A 21,952-nucleotide genomic window follows, 5' to 3' on the forward strand; every position below is an offset into this window, starting at 1 on the left:
TTGAAAAAAGATACATCATCCCCAAACGTTTGCCACGAAAAGTTTACTTTTTCTAGGCCTGTGCGGCCGTGGCGTCGTAGTGGTTGTGGTTGAGGCACTGCTCCAAACGTCGCCGTTCATCGTGAAATCCTCCCTGTTAAAAGAGAAAAAAATACCAAAAGGATAACGAAAACAATTGATTGAAGTTTTTGGGGAGCAGTCGTCAACAATGTTGTGAGCCAGGATTCCGGCATTTTTTTTACAGATTACAACTCTAGCTGGAATATACGAACCATTCTAGCAGAACTCTGACAGAACAAGTTCTGCTAGCACATTTCGTAACTGGGTAAACGCATGAATCACAAAAGTTTCCGAGATATCGCGAGTTTAAAAATTAAACTGTTACAGGCTGTCCGATCAACAATGCCAAAAATGAATTTTGCGAATTTTTTTTCCAACGTAACCTAAATTTTTATTTTTTGCTTTTGAGCTGTGCTGAAACTGTGCTGAGTCAGGGGTATTCCAAAACACCTAAAAAGCTAAAAAATCAATATTAGAATATTCTAAAGTATCGCAAAATGGTTTATACATTGATACAAGAAAACAAAAAAAATCAAAGTATGACTTTATTACTCTCGAAAAATAAGTTTACGTATGTTTAGTAAGAACGTTTACCTTCTATTTCCGTAATGCTTCCAGGCCAGTGCCGTTGGTTGTCCGTAACCATAGCCTGCATTTGGGTAGTAGTAGCCACTGCTGGGGCCAGAATCGTATCCAAACAGAGGTGCTGATGATGATTGTAGCATTCTTCGCTTGAAGTTGTTTTGCCATGGGGAACCGAAACGATATCCCAGAACGCTGTCATCTGGATACGTGGGGCGGTTATATACGGGACCGTAGACAGAGGTGGGTGAATAGTAGCCGTAGTCCATACGCATCAATGGTTTGCTTTGTACGGGCTGGAATTTGGGAAGCCAACCTAAGCTTTCGACAGCAGGTGGATACTGTTGGCTAGACATGATGGTAGAAATTTTTTTTTCATTTTACTCATTCGAGTGGAATTCTCAAAATTAAATTTTGTTTGTAGTGTAGAGTGGGACAAAGGTGCGCACCTAATAACATTCATTCTGTCGCCGGTGACCATACAATATTTGTGATTCGTTGTATTTACCTAATGGTACCCTCAAATCGCTTACATCCCGAGAACCAGGCAACTGATAAAAAAAAATTGCGCACCTTTGCCCCGTAGTGGGGCAAAATGATTTTTAGTAATTTTTGGTGTTAAAGTTAGTTTTTCATTTAGTTTTTAATTGGGGGTTGTTATTTACCCCAAGTCAAGATAATTTAATGTAGATTGTATAGATATATAGACTTATATCAACAATGTTTCATTTTTAGGGTTAAAACCTTACTATTTTCGCAAAAAAAAATGTTTGTCCGATTTTGTCAGAAATATTATTATTTAGTGTTCGAGCAAGACGGTATTTTTGCCCGTCTCATGTGTCTTTACTTCTGTACCTTTTCGAGAACAATAAACATGTGTTCTACCTCTTCGCGCGCTGACCACCGTCCAAGACGGTTGGCTCTGCAGTCAACTCAAACGATTGTTTTATTTCTATTCAATTGGTGATTCTACGCGTCTGGACAACAACAACAACACACAACGTAGGGAATTCGAAGTCAGCCTCTGGCTGAACAAAAAGCTATCCAATATGCCCCGTACTACTCCATCAGCGGAGAAAAATCCATGGGAAAACACAAAGTTGAACAATTTTCCAATTTCATTAGGGTAAGATTACAAGCGTGCACAGGATGGCGCACCATTGGGCGGTTGCCTCACCATTCTCTTAAATAAGTTCTAAAATTGCGCAGGGGGTGCCCATAAATCACGAAATTTCCAAATGGCTCATATTGTTGCCCCCGAAGGCGTATAATATTAGATTAAATGTTGGAGTCGTCGGACCAAGCCACGTAGCCCAGTGGTTCAAATCCTGGCTTGGACCAACACAACTGGTGATCTTTTCCCTTCTGGATTCGATTGCTTAGTAAAGGGAAGGTAGTGTATCGTCACAAACTGGACCATACCACGACACCTTTGGAAGACAACCTATGGAATGTTAACATTTACCTTAACAAGTTAACATTAAGTTGATTAGTAAACTGTCACTGAATCCGCTTTGTAAATGCCGGCCCCGATACTCTTCACGGGTGTTCCCCTCAGGAACAGGGAAAGATTTACTTTACTTACTTTCGCCTTGAACAAAGTTGTTTGGATTGCAATGCTCAACAACATACCAGAAGAGAAAAATAATCCTAAAAATATTACTAGAAGTCAGATTTCACACAACATAAGATGTGCCCTTGGTTGACCAGTAATAGACGGTAAAATACTGTGAAAAAAAAAATCAAATTTTTCGCTCTACAGCATTGCCTTGGCGTTCTCGATTGCGTGATTCCTACTCGAAACTAGGTGTCCGAAGGCTTGATTGTTGAGAGTCAATTGCAAACCACTTTATACACCTAGGCTTGCATCCACCCCGGGATTCGAACTGACGACCTTTGGATTGTTAGTCCAACTGCCTACAGGCGACTCCACCGAGACAGGAACTAAGGAGACGACTCCTACACCTGGACTGAGCTATCGACCTAACCTTTTTAGGTTTGTCCGGGGCCAACATTTACTTCCCGTCCGACGGAAGGCGTGATCAGACAAATCTCGTCTCGAAAAATGCTACCGGGACCTTCTGGGATCGAACCCAGGCCGACTGGGTGAAAGGCAATCACAAAAGCAAAGCAATCCTTTAACGACCCCCGGGTCTTTTGTGGGCTCTGTTGCAAGTTTCTGCTCATTTCTAGGCATCCGAAGGTTATGTGTGGTGAGTCACCCAAAACCTCTTTTACGCAAATGGACCGACGTTTTACGTCCCCATCCGATATAAGGCCAGGAGGATAAGGCGGGAATCGAACCCGCGCCCTATAGCATCTTAGGGATCGGCAGCCGAAGCCGCTAACCACCGCGCCACGAGGCCCTCAAAGGCAATCACGCAAACCCCTAAACCACGGGTCCCGAAATAATACCAAAATTTTGTATGCGGGACCCCACAACAATGCCAAACCATGTTAGTCCGAGGGTAAAATAATACCACAAAATAAAACCATTTCAATACCATGTTGAGGTACCGTAAACTGGGGTACTTTGAAAGGATTTCAATTTGTTTTTGGAATATTTTCCAACAGGTAAGGTTTTTCCGAAGCTTATTATTTTTAAAACGTGTACTGGGGTAGGCCAGACAAAGTCCATTTACTTTTATGGGAAAAAAGCTTTTTCAATAGTGTTTAAAAAAATAGTTACGTTAAAAAATCTTGGTTTAAATTCCGGGGTGTCTTTGATAGTAATAGTTTTTCTTGTTAAAATCATATTTAAGATGATCAAACTTTATTTGTACGTTAAATGTACCATCACTCAAGTACCTGATACAGTTTTAAGATAAAAAAAATCAATGTTTATATTTAGTTAATTAAGTTTATAAGCTTTTAAACAAAATACATATGAATTTAAGGTATAATTGTTAAAAGGTCGGAATTTTGCCTGAAATTTGTTAAAACTAGTTTTGATTATAAAATTATCGATTCATATGGCATTTTATACTGAAATCGAAGCAAGAATAGATAGTTTTCACATTTTATATGAAGTTCGTTTTAGTGAAAATGCCTATAAATTAGGAGATTATTTCGAATTATGTTTCCAAAACACATAATATCAATTATTTACAAATTAATTTTACCTTCTCCTAGTAGAAAATTGTCCAAAGACTCCGAAAATGCATTCCATTTTTTGATTCAAAATCATGTTCATTGAGAAAATCATGACACTTTGAGAATATTAAAATGATGCTATTTTTTTGTTTTTTTTTCGACAAACTAGAGAAATGAAATTAATGAATATTTGATTCATTTGGCTTGAATAAATATTCAGAAAATTTTAAGTGATGTGACTATTTGAGCTAAATTCGAAAAACGAAGAGGTATCTTAGAAACTGTTAAGTGAGTTGCTAGACAATTACTCATTCTATAATGGTCCTCAGTTAAATATAACGATGGAAAACGCAAGGAAATGCTTTCTAAATTGAATTCAAGTTAATAATTTATTTTTTTATTGCTCTTGATTTTTTTATGTTTAAATCCTCCCTCTGACTTAAACAAATTTTTGATAGAATGTGTGGCAGCATGGTCGATGCAAAATATTTGTAATTATTATTTAAAAGTTTTTTTTTTAATAAAGGTATGTATTCATCTGAATTTTTCAAAATTTTAAGGGATGAGGATGTAGTGATGGCAATCTGGTATATGTAGTTTCAGATAATAAAACTTATGTTTCTATTTTTTCACTCTACGGGTGTACTAATTATGGCAATGTTTGACTTGTTTTTCAAGTAAAAATCAATTCATCTCTAGAAACATACTTTCATCGTATGACTCATAACTTTAGTACGATAGTTTTGATTCTGGAGCAATCTATTATTAGCACTATTTAACCTGTTTGTTCAACTGCTGCCCGTTTCTCGTTCTTCCGCTGAGCGTGCCCTAGTTGGGAGTGCCCATTTTTCACACATTTCACCGAGTAAACAAAACCACTTGAGACCAGTCAGTCTTCACTTTCCATCGAAAGTCGTGAGATGAGGTAAACGTGCTAGTCAAATTTGACTTTTTTTTTATTTCCAAATAGAGACAACCGCACATTCTAGCAGTTGGCGATTTTTTAAATAACATTTTTGCATAGCATTCCAGTTTGGTGCAATTCCGCTTTGTATGCGGATGATCTGAGGTTTGATTCCGATCTGCTACAACCTTCCATTGGATGTGGAAGTAAAACGTCTGTCCTGGCCTTTATTGCAATTTGAGATAGCACAACAAAAAAGTTTTTTTATTCTTTGTGCAAAACTTTTGATGTTGGTTAACAAATGGCGCGGCATTGAAAAAGTGGTTCGGTAGCGTTTATAATCCCGTCGCCGCGGGCCCTCGATTATTCGAGATATTTTTGAGGGAAGGGGGAGGGTGTGGGCAACATAAATGTGGAAAATATTTGCAATCGTTTAATTGAAATGTTTTATGTGTTGTGAATCCATGAAAGAATTCTCGTATGTTACTACACGGCTACAAAAATGAAAAATAAATATTGTGGGATTTACAAGCGGTTTTCCAATGATGGAAGGCACCAATTACACTGACCTACAAACAGTGTTGGCATTCTCGCACTCTCACGAGAAAAAAATCATCTCTCCGAGCTGCCTAGAGCAACTCGCCGATTCCCCGTTCTCTCCTCCGCTCGCGAATGGGCTAGCTCGCGACGAAGAATTGCCCGCGAGTGAGAATTAAAACGATTTGGCATCGAAAAAAAGCACAATTAAAGAAGTTACACCTCTTTACCAACGTATCGTTTCGCATTCATACCCTAAAAAAACAAATTGCTATCTTGGAGCGAATGACTAGCACGAGACGCTCGCGAGCAAAAAAGCGAGCCCGAGTGAGGAGAGCAAAGGACTACAAGTTCTCTTCTCGCTCGCGAGTGGGAAAATCTTTATTCTCACAACTCGAGGGGAAGCATGAAATTTGGGGTCTCCAGAAACACGTACACTTTGAATTTTTCAAAAATATTTAGGCAGGGCCGAAAGGTTTTCCTCCAAAGTTTGTATAAGCATAAGCATAGGTGCCCACCCGCAGTTGCTACTCCGTTATTGACCAGGACCTCCAGAAGTTACATCCACGAGCCGTGGAAGATAAGTGGGTGCTATCTTTCCTCGCTTCGCAACTTCTCAAAGGCCCCTATCATGCTGATCAATACCGGCGCCGGCCACGACCAGTGGTAGGGTCACGGGGAAGTGGATGGGAATGTTAGTCCGATACTTGAGTGATAGAGACCGCCCAATCGACTGCTTCTCCGACAAAGTATCACATGAGTTTTGAGGAGTTAGTAGATGGGTATGAGGTCAGGATTCACGAGTGGCAGTGATGTGACCATGAGCATTTTGTTTATCGGTTGAAAATTTTAAATCTTAGGCAGCCGGCTGCGGAAAGATAGATAATTGATCATTTAAAAAGTTTTTTTATCGAACGCGTGCCAGCCGAGCAGTAGTGCTATGGGCTACACTTATCAGTATATTTTTACTATTTTGACGCTTTACTCTTCATAAAATCGATCGATGACAGTTGGAATAAATTTTTACGATCATTTACGATGAAAATTATCGCGAAAAAACAGGACTGCGCGTCCCCAGAAGCACTGCACTTATGATGTCCAATAAGTTATAATAACCACTCACCCAAGCACACAAACAGCGACATAAAAGAACCCTCGAGTTGAGCCTGCGCAGAAATTTTGTTGGCCGGTGTTATCAACAGCATATACAGATATCGCTCAATTTTTCCCGTAAAAAAGCTCGCAAAATCAGGCTCTGAGTTCCGTTTTAAGAGCCAAAATTAAATCGGAAGAGCGCATCAAAACCTTTAAATTTGTAATGGGATTTTAAAGAGAGCCTGGAGCTTATTAGAGAATGGCTGTAACCAAAAGTACCAATCGAAGCTCTGGAAATGTCAAACGGAGGTACCAATCGAGCAAAAGACGAAGGATTTTGCTCGATTGTTACCTCCATTTGACAGTTGTCGTGCTTCGATTGATATTGCGCGTTTCCCCGAAAAAGACACGCGGCAAACCAGCCTCGAAACGACGCGCCGCACTTTCAGCAAATGCGTGCTGTCAAATCCCATACTGCGCTTTTTGTTTTTGTTGTTCTTCGAATCGCCCGGCATTGCTGCTAGGTATGTTTTATATTGCACCAAAAGTGCAGAAATCGCTGGCAACAAGGTCTATGGCAAGATTTGGAAACTCTTAGAGCTATATTTATTATGTTCACCAGTATATCAAAATATATGTTAGTATACTTATTATTTCCTTTACATATCGCCAGTATACTTACCAATATACTGAGAGTATCTTTAATATACTAACAGTTTATTGCTTTTTGGTTAGTACACTAACAAGTATACTGGAATATCGTTAGTATACTCAGTATTCCTAAGTAATATTAGAGTTTCCAGCTCCTTGGTCTATGGCATATTTTGAAATGCCGCGCGGCGTGTACCTTTGAAAGAAACTGACAATACTGACAATTCGTTAGAGATGGCCGGGCCGTTCTCTAATAAGCTCCAGGTTCTCTAGGATTTTATTGTGGGAAGAATTCCTAATCCGCGCACAAGTTTTCATAGATTTCTGAGTAATGCAAACTTTTTCTGAGTTTTCCACAAGCAAACTTTAAACCTTACTTTTGTAAAAACTTTGTAAGAAAGGCAAAAGTTTAAAAAGTAACAGGTTCTTCAATGTTTCACACCTTGTTGATAAAATTGCTTTTTTTTAATCATTGGTATAATTCTATATTTTTATGCAAGAAAAAAGTAAATATTTGTTTTTATATTTCTTCACAATCTGGCTCAGCTTGCACATGACTCTTGAGAGTCTTCTCCAAAAAATTTCAAATGATCTGGTCCACTCAGTCTTCGCTAGGCATGGTGCAGACACCTGAGGCCCGATGTACCGATAAAAAAAAAGAATAGTTAAGAGTTCGTTCAAAAATCGTGATTATTACTTCTTCAAGTAAAAAACTTTTCATTCAAATGGTATATTGGTCGATTGGAATGGCGTTGTGGATTGGATTGTCGTTCTGATCATTTTGTTTCAGAAGAAGCCTGAAGCATTCTCTGCCACCTGGAGCTCAATTTTCAGCATAACAACCTTTTTCTCAATGATTGGCAGACTAGTTAACGTTCACTAAAAGGCATTTTCTCGTTAAAATTGTTTCATAGCCGTCAATGTTTCAAGCGTGTGCAAGCTACATCTCTATACAAACTGCTATAGAGTCAACCGTGGCAAGTGTGCGCACTGGCCCTGCTCTGGCTTTAATTGCAATAAAAAATCAATATAATCAATATTTGCCTGGCATACAATTCATGTGTAAAACAAAATTAGAAAAAAATATGCGTGTTTATTTTGCGGACAAATATCATTTTATGCAATTTTGTTGGTAAATTTCATGTTTGAAAAAGGTTTAAAAGCATGCAGCTAGATAATTGAGGAAATTTGGGTAAATACGTGTAAATATATTCACTGAATTGTTTCTTCGAATTGTAGTATGATCAAAAATCAAAAAATAAAAATGTGTGCGGGGCAAGTGTGCGTACTTAACTTTCCCATACAAATTTATATGGAGAAAAAAAAATACTGAAATTGCTTGATTCGTAACAAAAACATGTTGAAACTATGAAATATAAAATAATCGAAACATTAAACGTCTTGTTGCATATGCCTCTTTTAGCAATAAGTTTTGATTTATCTTTGAATATGTTGTATTTTGATTTAAAATCAACCCCGTGAACTAAAATAGGTTAAATAGTTCATAAAGAAGCAATAATATCCAATGCGCACTAGGGTGGAATCTAAAATTGATTTTTCAGCTCACGATTGGCGCAAAGCGAATGAAAATTATGTGGAAATTACTATGGGGAAAGTAACATTTCCATATTTTTTAGCTTATAAAATCCATGTTTTATTTATTTTTTCATGAAACTAACATCGTAGAAGTATAGCCCTGGATGTCCTTAACAACTCTCTCGAATACAGTGTAATGATAAATCGCATCTAACAAAAGTTACAGATTGAGCGACATTTTTTAAATACTCGAAAAAAATCATACTTTTTGCTAACACTGCCAAGTCAAGCGGAAACTTGGGTGCAATTTACTAAATAATGTCTTCTGAACATTTCTTCATAAAAATTTGACGTAAGGTTCATCTAAATATAAGAACAATCATGTTTGTTTTGTATTTTCTGGTTCCTTTGGCAATGTTGGCAAAAAATACGAGTTTCACTGATTATTTCAATACACTGCTTTTGAAAACCCTATATCTTTTTTCTACGCACCTTAGCACCATACTGTGGGCTTAACCAATCAAATAATCAAAAATCAAAATCAAATTATTCGCTCTACAGCATTGCCTTGGCGTTCTCGATTGCGAGATTCCTACTCGAAACTAGGTGACAGAAGGCTTGATTGTTGAGGCAATTGCAAACCTTTTTTTTACACCTAAGCTTCCATCCACCCCGGGATTCGAACTGACGACCTTTGGATTGTGAGTCCAACTGAGCTAACTACCTAACCACTAGGTTAGACCGGGGCCAACATTTACTTCCCCGTCCGACGGAAGGCGTGGTCAGCCAAATCTCGTCTCAAAATTTGCCACTGGGACCTTCTGGGATCGAACCCAGGCCGACTGGGCTTAACCAATCGCTACCAAATTTTGGGAGGTTTTTTGGGAACCTAAAAGGGACTCAAAAAATGTGTTGCTGATTGGATTTTTATCATTTTCAAATTTCCCATATAGCTGGATTCCACCCTAATGCGCACTCTTGTCCGGACACCGTATTTGTCATTTTTACAGATTTTGCCTATAACTCGAGCCACATATTTTTTAAGTCTAGTAATTCATTGATACAACTTACTTTCGTTCATTTTCAGCAGAAACCAGAACGATGTTTGTTAGGTGCTCACACTTGCCCCGGGCTACTCTACAATAAGCAACACTTTTAATTAAAAAATAAATATGTTCAAAGTGTTTATAACTCGTTCTACCACATGAATCGCGTTAAAGATTTTTTTTTCTGTCCACTGGTTTTGTTCGTGTTGATGAACTTTTTCCGTAACTAATTACCTATTCCATCCAATTTGCCGCATGCTGTCACCACGATATTCTGGCCTTCGGTAGAAATGGCCGTCGTTTGCCGAACTCGAAGGAACAACTTCTGCCACAAGCAGCAGGACGCAACATAGTTCAATTACCACTTGCGGAACTTGCAACCTTGGCAAATGCCACATCATTAACAACCAAAAACACGCGTTCTGTGAGAAGTTAAAGTTTGATGATCCAGATGCTTCAAGCTCGGCGAGTGGATTGAAACGGTTCTGCAGTGGGGTGCCGGTTATCAAAGTCCTATTTATTCTTTTCATTCGCATTCTTGGAAATGTGATCGTTTAGCACAGGCTTACATTTATGCTATTGTTGCCACGTATTCACTTCTTGGAAGCACAATCAAAATTCATGCGCAATTTGGGGTATGATTTGGAAAATAATTAAAAGCTATTTTAACAAGCTGGCAGTGGTGACACCAAGATGAAACAAAAAATATTTGCATGTCACAAAAGGATACAATTGAATATGAAATTTTAACGTATTTGATTTATTTCTCGTTATTTTTTTAAACAGTTCACCAGAGCACCTTCGGCGCATTGAAATCAAAAGTGTTGAAAAATATTTTCCATAATTCCCTTCCTTTCAACATTGTTTTTGGTAGTCTACCAATGGTAGAAAACTTTAAAACTTTAATGCCTTATCATCTGAAAACAATGTCAAATACATTTTGGGTTCAATAATAGTAGTTTATGCAACAAGTTGCAAAAGGAAGATTTTTTCAGCACGAGTCAATACATTTATCCAACGAGGTTCACTGAGTTGGATAAATATGACAAGTGCTGAAAAAATCAAGTTTTGCAACGAGTTCCATACAAAAATTTTTGCATCATCCCAAAGTAGAACTTTTCAGCATTTATTTTGATAAGTGTTACTATTCGATTCTGTTATTTTTGGTACAGAAAAGTAGGCTTTTTCATCATTCAAGAATGACAGGAAAAGTAAGTAGTTTCACGACGGAATTGCAAGAAAAAATATTATGATTTTTTATGAATTTCTGATGTATAAACAGTTATTTTTTGCGTTTTGACAAACAGTTTTGCTAAAAAACAAATTTCGTAAATAGGGGAAATTCTCGTATGTTTGGCTGGTTAAGAACTTGCTCGTAACTCTATCCAATTTGCTGATTTTCACAATTTAAACAACTTATTGTGCAAAAAAATGGATAGAAACTTGCTTGCTCACTTTTTATTGAGCTATTTTTCACTCAATTTCAGTTGAAAACGCTTTTAATGAGTTGTAATTGAATGTAAAAGTACTGGAATTAGAAGCTGTTCCACTACTTAGATATTTAAAAAATTAATTATTGCAAAACAACTGGGTTGATGTAAATGTATTTTCCATTCAGATGTTCAATTTTCACACATTGTTTTTGTTGCTTGCAGTACCATCCCAAATGTCAAATGTTTGCGTGGTTTCAATGTATGCGGTCCACATGTAGTAAGGCTATTCCGTTGGACTATAATTTACATGTTTATTATTTCTAGAGATTTTTTTAAATGTCCTATAAACAATATTTTCCATTTGTTTATAGGACCTATTCAAAAAAAAATCTAGATTTGTTAAACATATTATATTACATGCTGCATGTACATTTCTATAAACAAAAAAAAAGTTGCAACCGAGGGGATTCAAACCCAGCATCAACAGTTAGGACTGGCGCCTAAGCCCACTCGGCCATCAAGCCGATATAGCATGGAAAGGATAAACGCATATATGAGCTTGAGCTTCGGTCAAGTAGGTTTCCCATACTGATAATATTACATAGAATTTCATGAAATAATGCAAATTTTATTTTACACCCCAGCCTTTTACACGCCGCTGGATTACAACATTGTTGCTGTGTGGGCGTAAGAAGGCATGACAAGTCTTAAAATTTTAATTTATAAATACATATATCACACATAAATTTTAATCGATTTTGCAATTTTTTTTTAAATAATAATTTAATTTTCAGCTATATTTGTTGCTTGAAAGGATCATTTACGTCCAATGTGTCGAAACGTATTAGTTCTTTTAAAACAACTTAAATCCAAAAAAAGTATTTGAAACAAAAAGATCACACAATTTAAAAAAAAAAACATTTCAATTGAAACTATAACATAAAAATGATAAACACCTGAGATTTCAAATACCTACTTCGAGTCCGTTTTTGATATTTATTGGCAAAATATTTCATTCTACATCGCCTCGTCATCTATAAATTAAACCATGCCAAAAAACAAAACCTCCCTTTCCCAATGTTTCAAAAGCTTGAAAAAGCCGACGTGTTTTAAGATATTTGTCTAGAGAAACATTGAAAAAGGTCGCAAATGATAAATTGTGCAGCCTTATGATTCAAAAGACCTCAAAAAAGATACAGCTTACTCGCTTTTAACATCAAAAACACCCGGGCAGGTAGGGATAACAAAACGGAGGTCATTTCAATAACAATTTGAGGACAGGAACGTGAGAAGATTCAGAACTGTATTGTTGTTTAAACATTCGTGCTCAAACTCAATCCATCTTAACGAATCATCATTGCGGTTAACTTTACGCAGTTGGCCTGGCCGTTTAAAAAAGAAAGATGTTGGAAGTAATCGCCCCGACCTCCGCCAGGATACTTTCGAAAGGATGGCTCTGCCAGGGTATGATTTGATTAGATTAGACAATTTTCTAGATGCAAAAAAAGTTAGGCACCAGCCAAGAATGAATAAGTTTTAAAAAAATCCATAAAACGTGCTCATCCTTCCAGGAAACGAGAACGAATCCAGTGCCGTAAAGTTTCTATTATTTTGACTGCCAAGCATCACAATTGACACCTGTAAGGTGTGAAGCAGCAGCACAACGGGGAAAAATACCTAAGAAAGCTGCTAACCTAAAAAAGTTGCTCTTAAACGCTTCCAGAAACATGGTTGTATTTTCTGTTGTAGAAGATTGTTTTCTAGCTGATATATATCCCAAGTAACCGCGGGACTCTTAAACTTAACATTAAATCCACTCTATATCAAAATATAAAGTAAGCTATTTACAGTCACATAACTCTATATTCCCTTGTAAAGTGAGTTTAAAGCCAAAAGTGGCGACTGCAACAGTGGATATAGAGTTTACGTGCATTGGAAAAGCACCTTAAAAATGTCAAAAGGAAGAAAAAGCTTTTTGCAACGCGCCATCTGTTGCATATCTGATTGGTGAACTTTTTCAAGTTCAGATGGCGCGCTACCAAAGCTTATGTGTTTTTTTTTTGTGATTTCTTCCAATTTGCTGCTCCGGGTCCGGGTCGGTCGGTGATGATGTTGTGATGAACTCCAAGATTATGATGCCGTGCACTAACCAACTGCTCTGTAAAGTAAAACGCTTTTCATCGAAGAAAATTGTCGATGTTGTCTTCCCCAGAGATCGTTCCAAAAGTGCACCTGAGTAATCAATTTAGAAACTCCTTTCTCTGATCGCTATTTATTTATTATTTTAAACATTTTCAATACACAATCACTTTTAACTTGATCACATATCACCATTTATTGGATTTTAAGCAGCAGCCGGTTTTTTCTTGCCTGAGATGGTTCTCGTCCCGTCACACGTAGACTAGCCTTGTAGTCTTGTACTTTCACCTAGGATAAGTCGATGGGAAAGCCCGGAATTCTGGGAGTATGCTGAAAATGTTCAATAATGTTTTAGTAACAAATAATTTCCACTGCAGTTTATCACCAGCTTACCCATCATTATCACAGTTTAGGCGAAAAAATCAACACCAAAATCAACACTTTGAATATTTCAATGTCGCTTTTGTTTACAATTTAATGAAGCACTCGAACAGTTGATATAAAGTTATTTTAGAGTTACATGAATTGTCAAAGTTTTGAAACTTTAACCAAAGCTTATATAGAGTTAGAACTCTAAAGTAACATTATAATTTGCATTTTAGGGGCTCAAAACATGGAAATAATGATTTAGTGTTGATTTACAGTTCCGATTTAGTGCTTGTGGTTACTTGGGTAGCTGATTGATCATTTTTTTATATCATCGAAATAATGGTTTTTTTTTAAATCAAAAATTGATGAAAGATTATAAAAAAATTGTTTTGAGTTATTTAACTAAAATCGTAAATTTATTAGGTGGAAGTTGGACCTACCTGTCACATAATCCAGGGTAATCTACACGATTAGCACGTTCTAACCTTTTTTCTTTCTTTCAATGCTGTCGATTTCTCGGTCTTTTGCTTTGCTCGCCCTGGTTAAGAGTGCCCGTTTTCCACACATTTCAGTGGCATCACGGTGTGTTTTGTAGAACAAACTTCAGAAATCGTTATGTCTGATATTTGGTACCGTGAAAGAAGGGCTCTTTCCCGACATTTGGCGGAATATATCGAAATATTTCGTCGGGGGGTGTAGAGCAACTTTTTTACCTTTTCCGATTTTTTGGGATATTTCTTCAAAAAGTCGCTAAAAATCACATTTTAGAGAACAGTTTTCTTAACAATTTCCTTAAAAGTATCAGTTTTGGTTCAATATTAGTAAAGATATTCCCAATTTCCTCAAATAAATTTCATTACCTTTCATATGATAAACACTGCCTACTCAGATAATTTTTATGGTGATAATATTTTATTGAACCATGAAAATCATATCATGTTGTATTGAAATTTGTGGAAATAATTTTATAAGAATCATAAAAAAAAACTCAGTAGGCGGTGTTCATCGTTTGAATAGGGATTTAATCTAGAAATTTTGGAGAAAATCACTATTTATTTTTCGGAATTGAGTTTTGCTTGTTGCGCGATAAAATCACGTTTCTCCTTTGCTGTGAGTGGCAGGTGATTATAGCCGCCTAACCACCGCGGTAAAAATCAGTTAATTGAAATGAAATTTTTCGTTGATTTGATTGTCAACTTGGTTTGTTTTAAATATTTGTCATTGATCGTAGCAAACTGTGTTTTCTTCTAAATTGGAAATAATTATGCCATAGTCTCTTTCTCTATGATGGCCAGTAGAAGTGTTTACTGGAAATTGTTTTGAGTTATTTAACTAAAATCGTAAATTTATTAGGTGGAAGTTGGACCTACCTGTCACATAATCCAGGGTAATCTACACGATTAGCACGTTCTAACCTTTTTTCTTTCTTTCAATGCTGTCGATTTCTCGGTCTTTTGCTTTGCTCGCCCTGGTTAAGAGTGCCCGTTTTCCACACATTTCAGTGGCATCACGGTGTGTTTTGTAGAACAAACTTCAGAAATCGTTATGTCTGATATTTGGTACCGTGAAAGAAGGGCTCTTTCCCGACATTTGGCGGAATATATCGAAATATTTCGTCGGGGGGTGTAGAGCAACTTTTTTTTACCTTTTTCCGATTTTTTGGGATATTTCTTCAAAAAAGTCGCTAAAAATCACATTTTAGAGAACAGTTTTCTTAACAATTTCCTTAAAAGTATCAGTTTTGGTTCAATATTAGTAAAGATATTCCCAATTTCCTCAAATAAATTTCATTACCTTTCATATGATAAACACTGCCTACTCAGATAATTTTTATGGTGATAATATTTTATTGAACCATGAAAATCATATCATGTTGTATTGAAATTTGTGGAAATAATTTTATAAGAATCATAAAAAAAAACTCAGTAGGCGGTGTTCATCGTTTGAATAGGGATTTAATCTAGAAATTTTGGAGAAAATCACTATTTATTTTTCGGAATTGAGTTTTGCTTGTTGCGCGATAAAATCACGTTTCTCCTTTGCTGTGAGTGGCAGGTGATTATAGCCGCCTAACCACCGCGGTAAAAATCAGTTAATTGAAATGAAATTTTTCGTTGATTTGATTGTCAACTTGGTTTGTTTTAAATATTTGTCATTGATCGTAGCAAACTGTGTTTTCTTCTAAATTGGAAATAATTATGCCATAGTCTCTTTCTCTATGATGGCCAGTAGAAGTGTTTACTGGAAGGCCCTTTGTGATTCTTGTGGCAGAAACTTGGCGTTTGTAGCAGTACAAGTCGGTTCTGAAGTGATACCGCAAGGCAGCCAAGAGCATCCATGGAGAGTAATATCCCTGTGGTTCCGGTCCCGCTTCGATCATCGTAACCAGAAATCTAAGAAGGTGCTTCTGGTCAACTGGCTGAAACGTCGACGTCGTCGCTGCAGATTCTATGAGATGATGATCGTGACATCTTCAAATCAAGTCGGACGTAGGCAGCTACTCTGTTTGAAGAAGATTTGAAAAATTCTTGAAGATTGGGATTTAAGGATACCAGATTTGGTGAACCCGTTTCTTTATTAATACAAATATTCTTTCACTTACTCTAGCCTACACACACGCCACTAAAGTCAAACCACGCCAATATAACTAAACACGCGGTAGGGTACTACCCTGGTCGTTCGCTGTGAGTGTTCGATTGCCGGCACTCTGCAGAGTGTTGAAGGTTCGGCTATGGGTAGTATGCTTATTAATTTTGCGACATCCCATACCCTTAATGTCGTAACGGTTAAACATGGGCGTCTGTGTGATGTATCCCTAAACCCGTTACAAATTTCCGTTGCTTTGGGGATGGGATGGGAAAATTCTTTTGATTTAAGCACTGGTATTTGTAACAACAAAATTCGTACAAAAAATATATGTACGTGGGTGTACAGATTACTGAACATAAGATGACGAACTGTTTGATCAAGCGAACACCTGTGAACTGGACCAAGCTGCCGGCGGGTATGAGAATTATTCATTCATTCATTCATTCATTTGATTGTCAACTTGGTTTGTTTTAAATATTTTCCTAAAAGTCAGCTGAAAACTCATGGCAACCTTTGACAACAGACAAAGTTTGACTTTTGGGGTAATTTCGAAGAATGCTTGAAATCTGACAAATTTGGTTCGAAAACTTTTTATTGGATGCCAAATATTGGTCAAATAAAGTTAGTTAGAGTCTCCCATCGATTTTCAGCGACTGTTCTGAAGAAATATCCCTAAAACCGAAAAAAAACATAAAAAAAGTTGCTCTAGAACCCCCGATGAAATATTTTGGGAAAATGTCAAAAAGAGCTCTTCTTTCACGGTGCCAAATATCATATATACCCAATTTTTATCTTTAAGTTCTCGGAAAAATATACCGAGCGTATCAGTACACACTTTCCATCGAAAAACTTAGAAACTATTTTGTCGATTTTCCACGTTTTATATGTACATTTAAATTTTCGTTTTTGAAAAACGCAACTTTTGATAACCAAACATGTATTGGTCATCGCTAGAATTTGAAGGTTATCGCAGTTTTAGTGAAAAGAGCTGATTTTTTCTCGTTTTTGTCATTTTCCTGTTCTTGCGCGTGGCGCGTCGAAAAACTCAGTTTTTATTTTCAAAAAATCATATCTCAGAAACGTACGGCTCGACATTGCCAATTTATTGATGGATTATGTGAAATTTTCCGAGGAATCCGATAAAAATACTTTCAGACACTCTTTGGTCTACTTTCAGACGCTTTTTGGTCCAGACACGGTCAAAACGCCAGTTTAACTTTTCATACGAATTTTTTAAATGTTAAGCTAGAGTTTTGAAACTTTTTAATATTTTTCCCAAATAGCCAAACTAATCACCTTTCTTTTGCGTCTAAGACAGCTAAAACCGGATGAAATGGCGCGAAGATATATTTTTTTTGAAAAAAGTGGTTTTTGCGAAATGCCATTTTTTGAACCAACCTAACACGGCGTAGGTCACCCTAATGGCCGAAAAAAAAATACGGTTCTAATTATTCTGGCCAAGGAACCCCCAGAAAATTTTGAGCTCGATCGGAAAACATTTTTTTCGATTTAGGCTCTATTCAAACGGAATGCCTGTATATTTGTACGGCGAAGGGCAACCTGCGTTATTTTAGGAATAATTTTGAATTGGGCCTTTTGAAATACGCTTCTCTATTTCAATATTTTCAAAATACAGGCATTAGGAAAAGGGGGTCTACTTGTGTCGGCCTTATCATCCTTCAATTTTGTTATTTCTTTTGCTTTTATTTACTGTATGTCAGTACCATAGGTCAATGCTTCTTCTCAGAAGATTTTTTTTTTTTTGAAATTGGAACGATTTTTTACCGTACCTGCACCCAGAATTGTGCATCGGCATACGAGAGGATAAAGAGCCCGGTTCGGTAGTAAAATGGTACTGTGTGCGGAAATTAGCTAAAGTACTTTACTCATGGGTTCATTTTCCAAAAAGTTCATCTATCAAAAAAAAAGTTCCAGTACCGAGACTTGAACCCAAGACCTTCGGAATATTGAACCGCCCAAGTAACCATCCAGCACTAGCAGAAAGTCAGAAATCGGCAACAGATTGGCATTCCATTAGTCACACAACAGCATTTACAAATGCGATTCAGCACTCATCCAAATGCACTGTCCAAAGTTGAATAAATGCTGGTTTAGTGCAACCGCTAGCAACACTGTCATGCATTTTCCATCAAACTGGCATCATTGTTTTCATTCTGAGCGGAGAGTAAAAGAGAGAACGCGAGAAAACAACAAACTTCTCACTTTCTCGTTTCGCACAAAAAAAAAACAACGGAAGCTGTCGAGAAACCAGCCAAACAAACCGTTTTCATTTTAGTTTTCATCATCCTCGTAAGTATTTAACACTAAATTTTACATGTATTTTATTATATTACTAAAGAGAAATTAATACTTTACAGTTAACACGAACGAGAGCCAAACCGCAACAATGAGCCGCCGGCTGATATAGAGCTATCTAAGCCCGAACTCACGCACACTAGCTTACCATTTGTTTTTGCTGGCGGGTACAAATTTTAACCTAAAAACCCTTCGTGTACAACCATGCAATACATGCGCACTCATTTTTTTACATTTTCTGCAGGGGTGGACACCAACAGTAGGGGCCAGCACTAAACCGGCCGAGTAAAGTCCAAATTCGGCCATTGCTCAGCACTGAAGTAGCTGTTGGTGCTGATCTCAAAACTTCTTAGCATTCATTCGCAGCTGTAGAAGCGCTTTCAGTGCTGAACAGTGACCATCCCAATTAACCAATCAGCACTAAATAAAGTCACTGTTCAGCACTAACAGCGCATTTACAGCTGCGGATAAAAGCTAAACTGTTTTGACATCTGCACCAAAAGCACTTTTACAGCAGGTTTGCAGCTGGTTTTGGACGTTATATTTCTTTTTTACAGCTGGGCCCCTACTGTTGTTGTTCCACCCCTGCAAAATGTCAAAAAATTAAGAGGCAAAAATATTGTTGTCCCTTTCCATCTCTCTCTCCTCTGCTTTTCTCAATTCTATTTTTGGGTTGTTTGCTACTTTGCCGACTCAGCTGACTGAGAGGGGAATTTGAATTATTTGCTTGAACTCGCGGTAGTGTCGATGCGATGCTGTATGTTGATAATGTTCGATGAATCCTGATGCCTTGTCCTCACGGCCAAATGAGGTATGGATTTCCAGGTTAGTTGTCAGATCTATATAAGCAGTTTTGTTGTTCAGTTAAATGCACAAATCCTATGTAATATGAGCATTTTCCAATCGACCATGCCACTAGGAATTTTCTCTATATTTTTCAAAACACATTTTTTGCGGATTCAGGATGAATTTATTATAATTTGAAACATTGTAATCATTCTACAGCCTCCATACATGCCTACTCTGTTTAATTCCATATTATTTACCGCACCGACCAGCCGTGTGTTGCAAGTTGAAGGAATTTCCTCTGGAAATGCCCATGTTGGATGTTCAAAGCCGGTTGTTCCAGCTTTCCGCATAAATTTGCCATTTGTATTTGTAGCTACGTGTCAGCTGGTCGAGGCCACTGCAAAGGTCATAGAAGTTCTTTTATCATTAAGAATCAATAATGATGAAAACGGCTTCAATAGCAGCGTGCCAAAAATTTTAATCTTTTGCTTTTTTCTCCCCGCTCGATTTGTTTTGGTTTGATAGAAGAGAGAGCAAGGAATATTTTTGAATCTGTTTGTTGGTGATCTCTCTCTTTCGCTCTTACACGAATCAATATAGTGTTGCCAGTTTGGTGAACAATTTGGTTGCAGTGTTGCTAGTAGCAGCATCAAATCAGCTCTATTCCAGCTATTATTAGAGCAGTTGTTTTAATGCTAATTTGCAATCACCTTAGCTGTTTTATGACTGATTAGCTGGTGAATGCTGTTTAGCAGCTCATATATGATTTCTTTTAGTGCTGGATGGTTACTTGGGATGTTTTAGTTGAGTGCGCAGAATTCTGAAATTCTGCAAAAAAAACGGCAGCAGAGCGTTCCAGTACTGTGCTGCAACACAAATTACTTTTCTCGTTAGAACTTTTGTCAGCAAAAAGAGAGAAGCAAAAGTTTTAGGAAACACGCTCCTGTACTATTATGCAGGGAGTATTTTTTCTGGATAGCTGCGTAGCACTATGGGGTATCAAGTGGCCATAAATCAAATAACCGACACACTCTAATTTTTTTTTTGGTATTTTTTTTTTCGATGATAAATTAAATCATTTTCAATTCGTTATTATTCGAAATTCAATATTTATGGAAAATATATTTTGGCTCCCTAATTTCTTGACTCACTTTGAGACATTTTTAAATATTTTTAAAATATTTACAGTGATTCATTCTCAGTATAAATAATATGCCTTTTTAAGCTTTATTTAAAAAAAAACTTTATCGATGAAATGTTTTTCTGAAAAAATACATCAGTATTTGCTTGCTTATTTATTTAAAAAAATAGAAAATAGAACAAAAAAACTTCAAATTGAGGTAAACACAGTTAAAATTGAAAGAAATTCAAATTTAGTGTCTTTTTGTACGTTTTTAGACAGCAATCCAAGTTTTTTTTTTCATAAATTTCATAATTTTATGAAATGAATATTTTTTTCCTGCACCATTATTTAGTTAAGTAATATCAACATAGAAATTATAAAAGCCGTCACGGGCCAGACGTTGAGCAGGCCTGAACTAGACTAAGCAAAACATTTTGGCCAAAGACCTTGTACTCGATGTTAAATTGCTATAGAAAAATGTTAAAATCAAACGTTGTTGGTTGGTATTTATTTTGATGAGCAGCCGAAAGGTAAAAAGCTCTCGTTACATTGGCATGATAATGGGAAAAAATCTTATTTTTCGACTAAAAAAAAATATGAATAGTTGTACTGTGTAGCTATTCATGTTTTTTCCTGCATTATTATATATTTTCAGAAAGGTAATTGAATCAACTTGTCAAGAACATGTAACCATGCATACCTTTACCGACAAAAAAAATAAAAGGATGGATTTTTATTCCAAATTTATTTTTTTTATCTCGAGCCTTTATTACAAAATGATGAACCTTAGGGACCATCCATAAACCACGTGTACACTTTTTTGGGAATCTATAACCCCCCCCCCCTTCGTGGACAATTGTCCATACAAAAAAAAAAATCTTTTTTGTATGGATCGTGGACAATCGCCATATCCCCCCCCCCTAAAGTGTCCACGTGGTTTATGGATGGTCCCATTATGGGTCGCAAGATAATTATATAATTATGAAAAACATATTGGATTGACATAATCAGAAAAAAGGGTACTCAGTCTTTAATATTATTCTATGATTAACTTAAAAAATATGTATCGATATTGCACTTTGTTGATCTATCATGAGAAGCCAGAAAGAACATTTTCACGCGCAAGCGTTAATGTGCTGGTGTTTATGCCTCGACTTGAATTCGAATTTGATGTTCAGTATATGATTCTGTATAAAACTAACAATTTAATAGGAAAAAATAGGGTAAAAATAAGACGTGAAACACTAAAATGGCTATATCTCTGGAAATAAATTTTGGAAAAGCTTCAAATTTTGGGCCCAAGCAGATTATGGCGCATGTTATGAATGGCTTTTTGTTTAAACTAAATTCTTTTAATTTAATAGTATTATCCGTAAAATAGTCCAAAAAATGCCTCTAAAAATCACTTTGACCTCATTTACTGGTCCAAAATTGTGATTCGAAAAATAGAATGTTCGTCTCCGACCCCACGGCTACAAATCTGAAATATAAAAATTGTGGGTTTTACGAGCGGACATAAATTTTTAAGAACGGATACAAATTTCTAAGAAAAGCGTTTTTCCATAAGCAAACCTCAAACCTTTCTTTTGTAAGAAAGGCAAAAGGTAAAAAAATGTTTTGGCCGGAAAAACCCCATAGTGCGTAGGTAGAGTAGATTATTCATCAATCGATCTCATAATTTGGGCGATGT

General features: G+C 36.7%; 1 protein-coding gene across 2 annotated transcripts; it reads right to left on the minus strand.

The window, feature by feature from the left end:
- LOC119767625 lies at window positions 1–9,967 on the minus strand. 2 transcript variants are annotated; one of them, XM_038256583.1, is made up of 3 exons: window positions 9,739–9,967; window positions 655–938; window positions 1–133 (listed from the first exon to the last, which is right to left on the minus strand). In XM_038256583.1, the coding sequence occupies exons 2-3, from the start codon at window positions 915–917 to the stop codon at window positions 16–18; spliced, it is 381 nt and encodes a 126-aa protein (XP_038112511.1). In that variant the 5' UTR covers window positions 918–938; window positions 9,739–9,967; the 3' UTR covers window positions 1–15. The 2 variants fall into 2 exon arrangements, with proteins under 2 accessions (XP_038112511.1, XP_038112510.1); XM_038256582.1 differs by having other exon boundaries at window positions 655–990.
- Window positions 9,968–21,952: the final 11,985 nt, after the last annotated feature.

This window comes from Culex quinquefasciatus, chromosome 2, assembly GCF_015732765.1.
Source record: "Culex quinquefasciatus strain JHB chromosome 2, VPISU_Cqui_1.0_pri_paternal, whole genome shotgun sequence".
Lineage (NCBI taxonomy): Eukaryota > Metazoa > Arthropoda > Insecta > Diptera > Culicidae > Culex > Culex quinquefasciatus.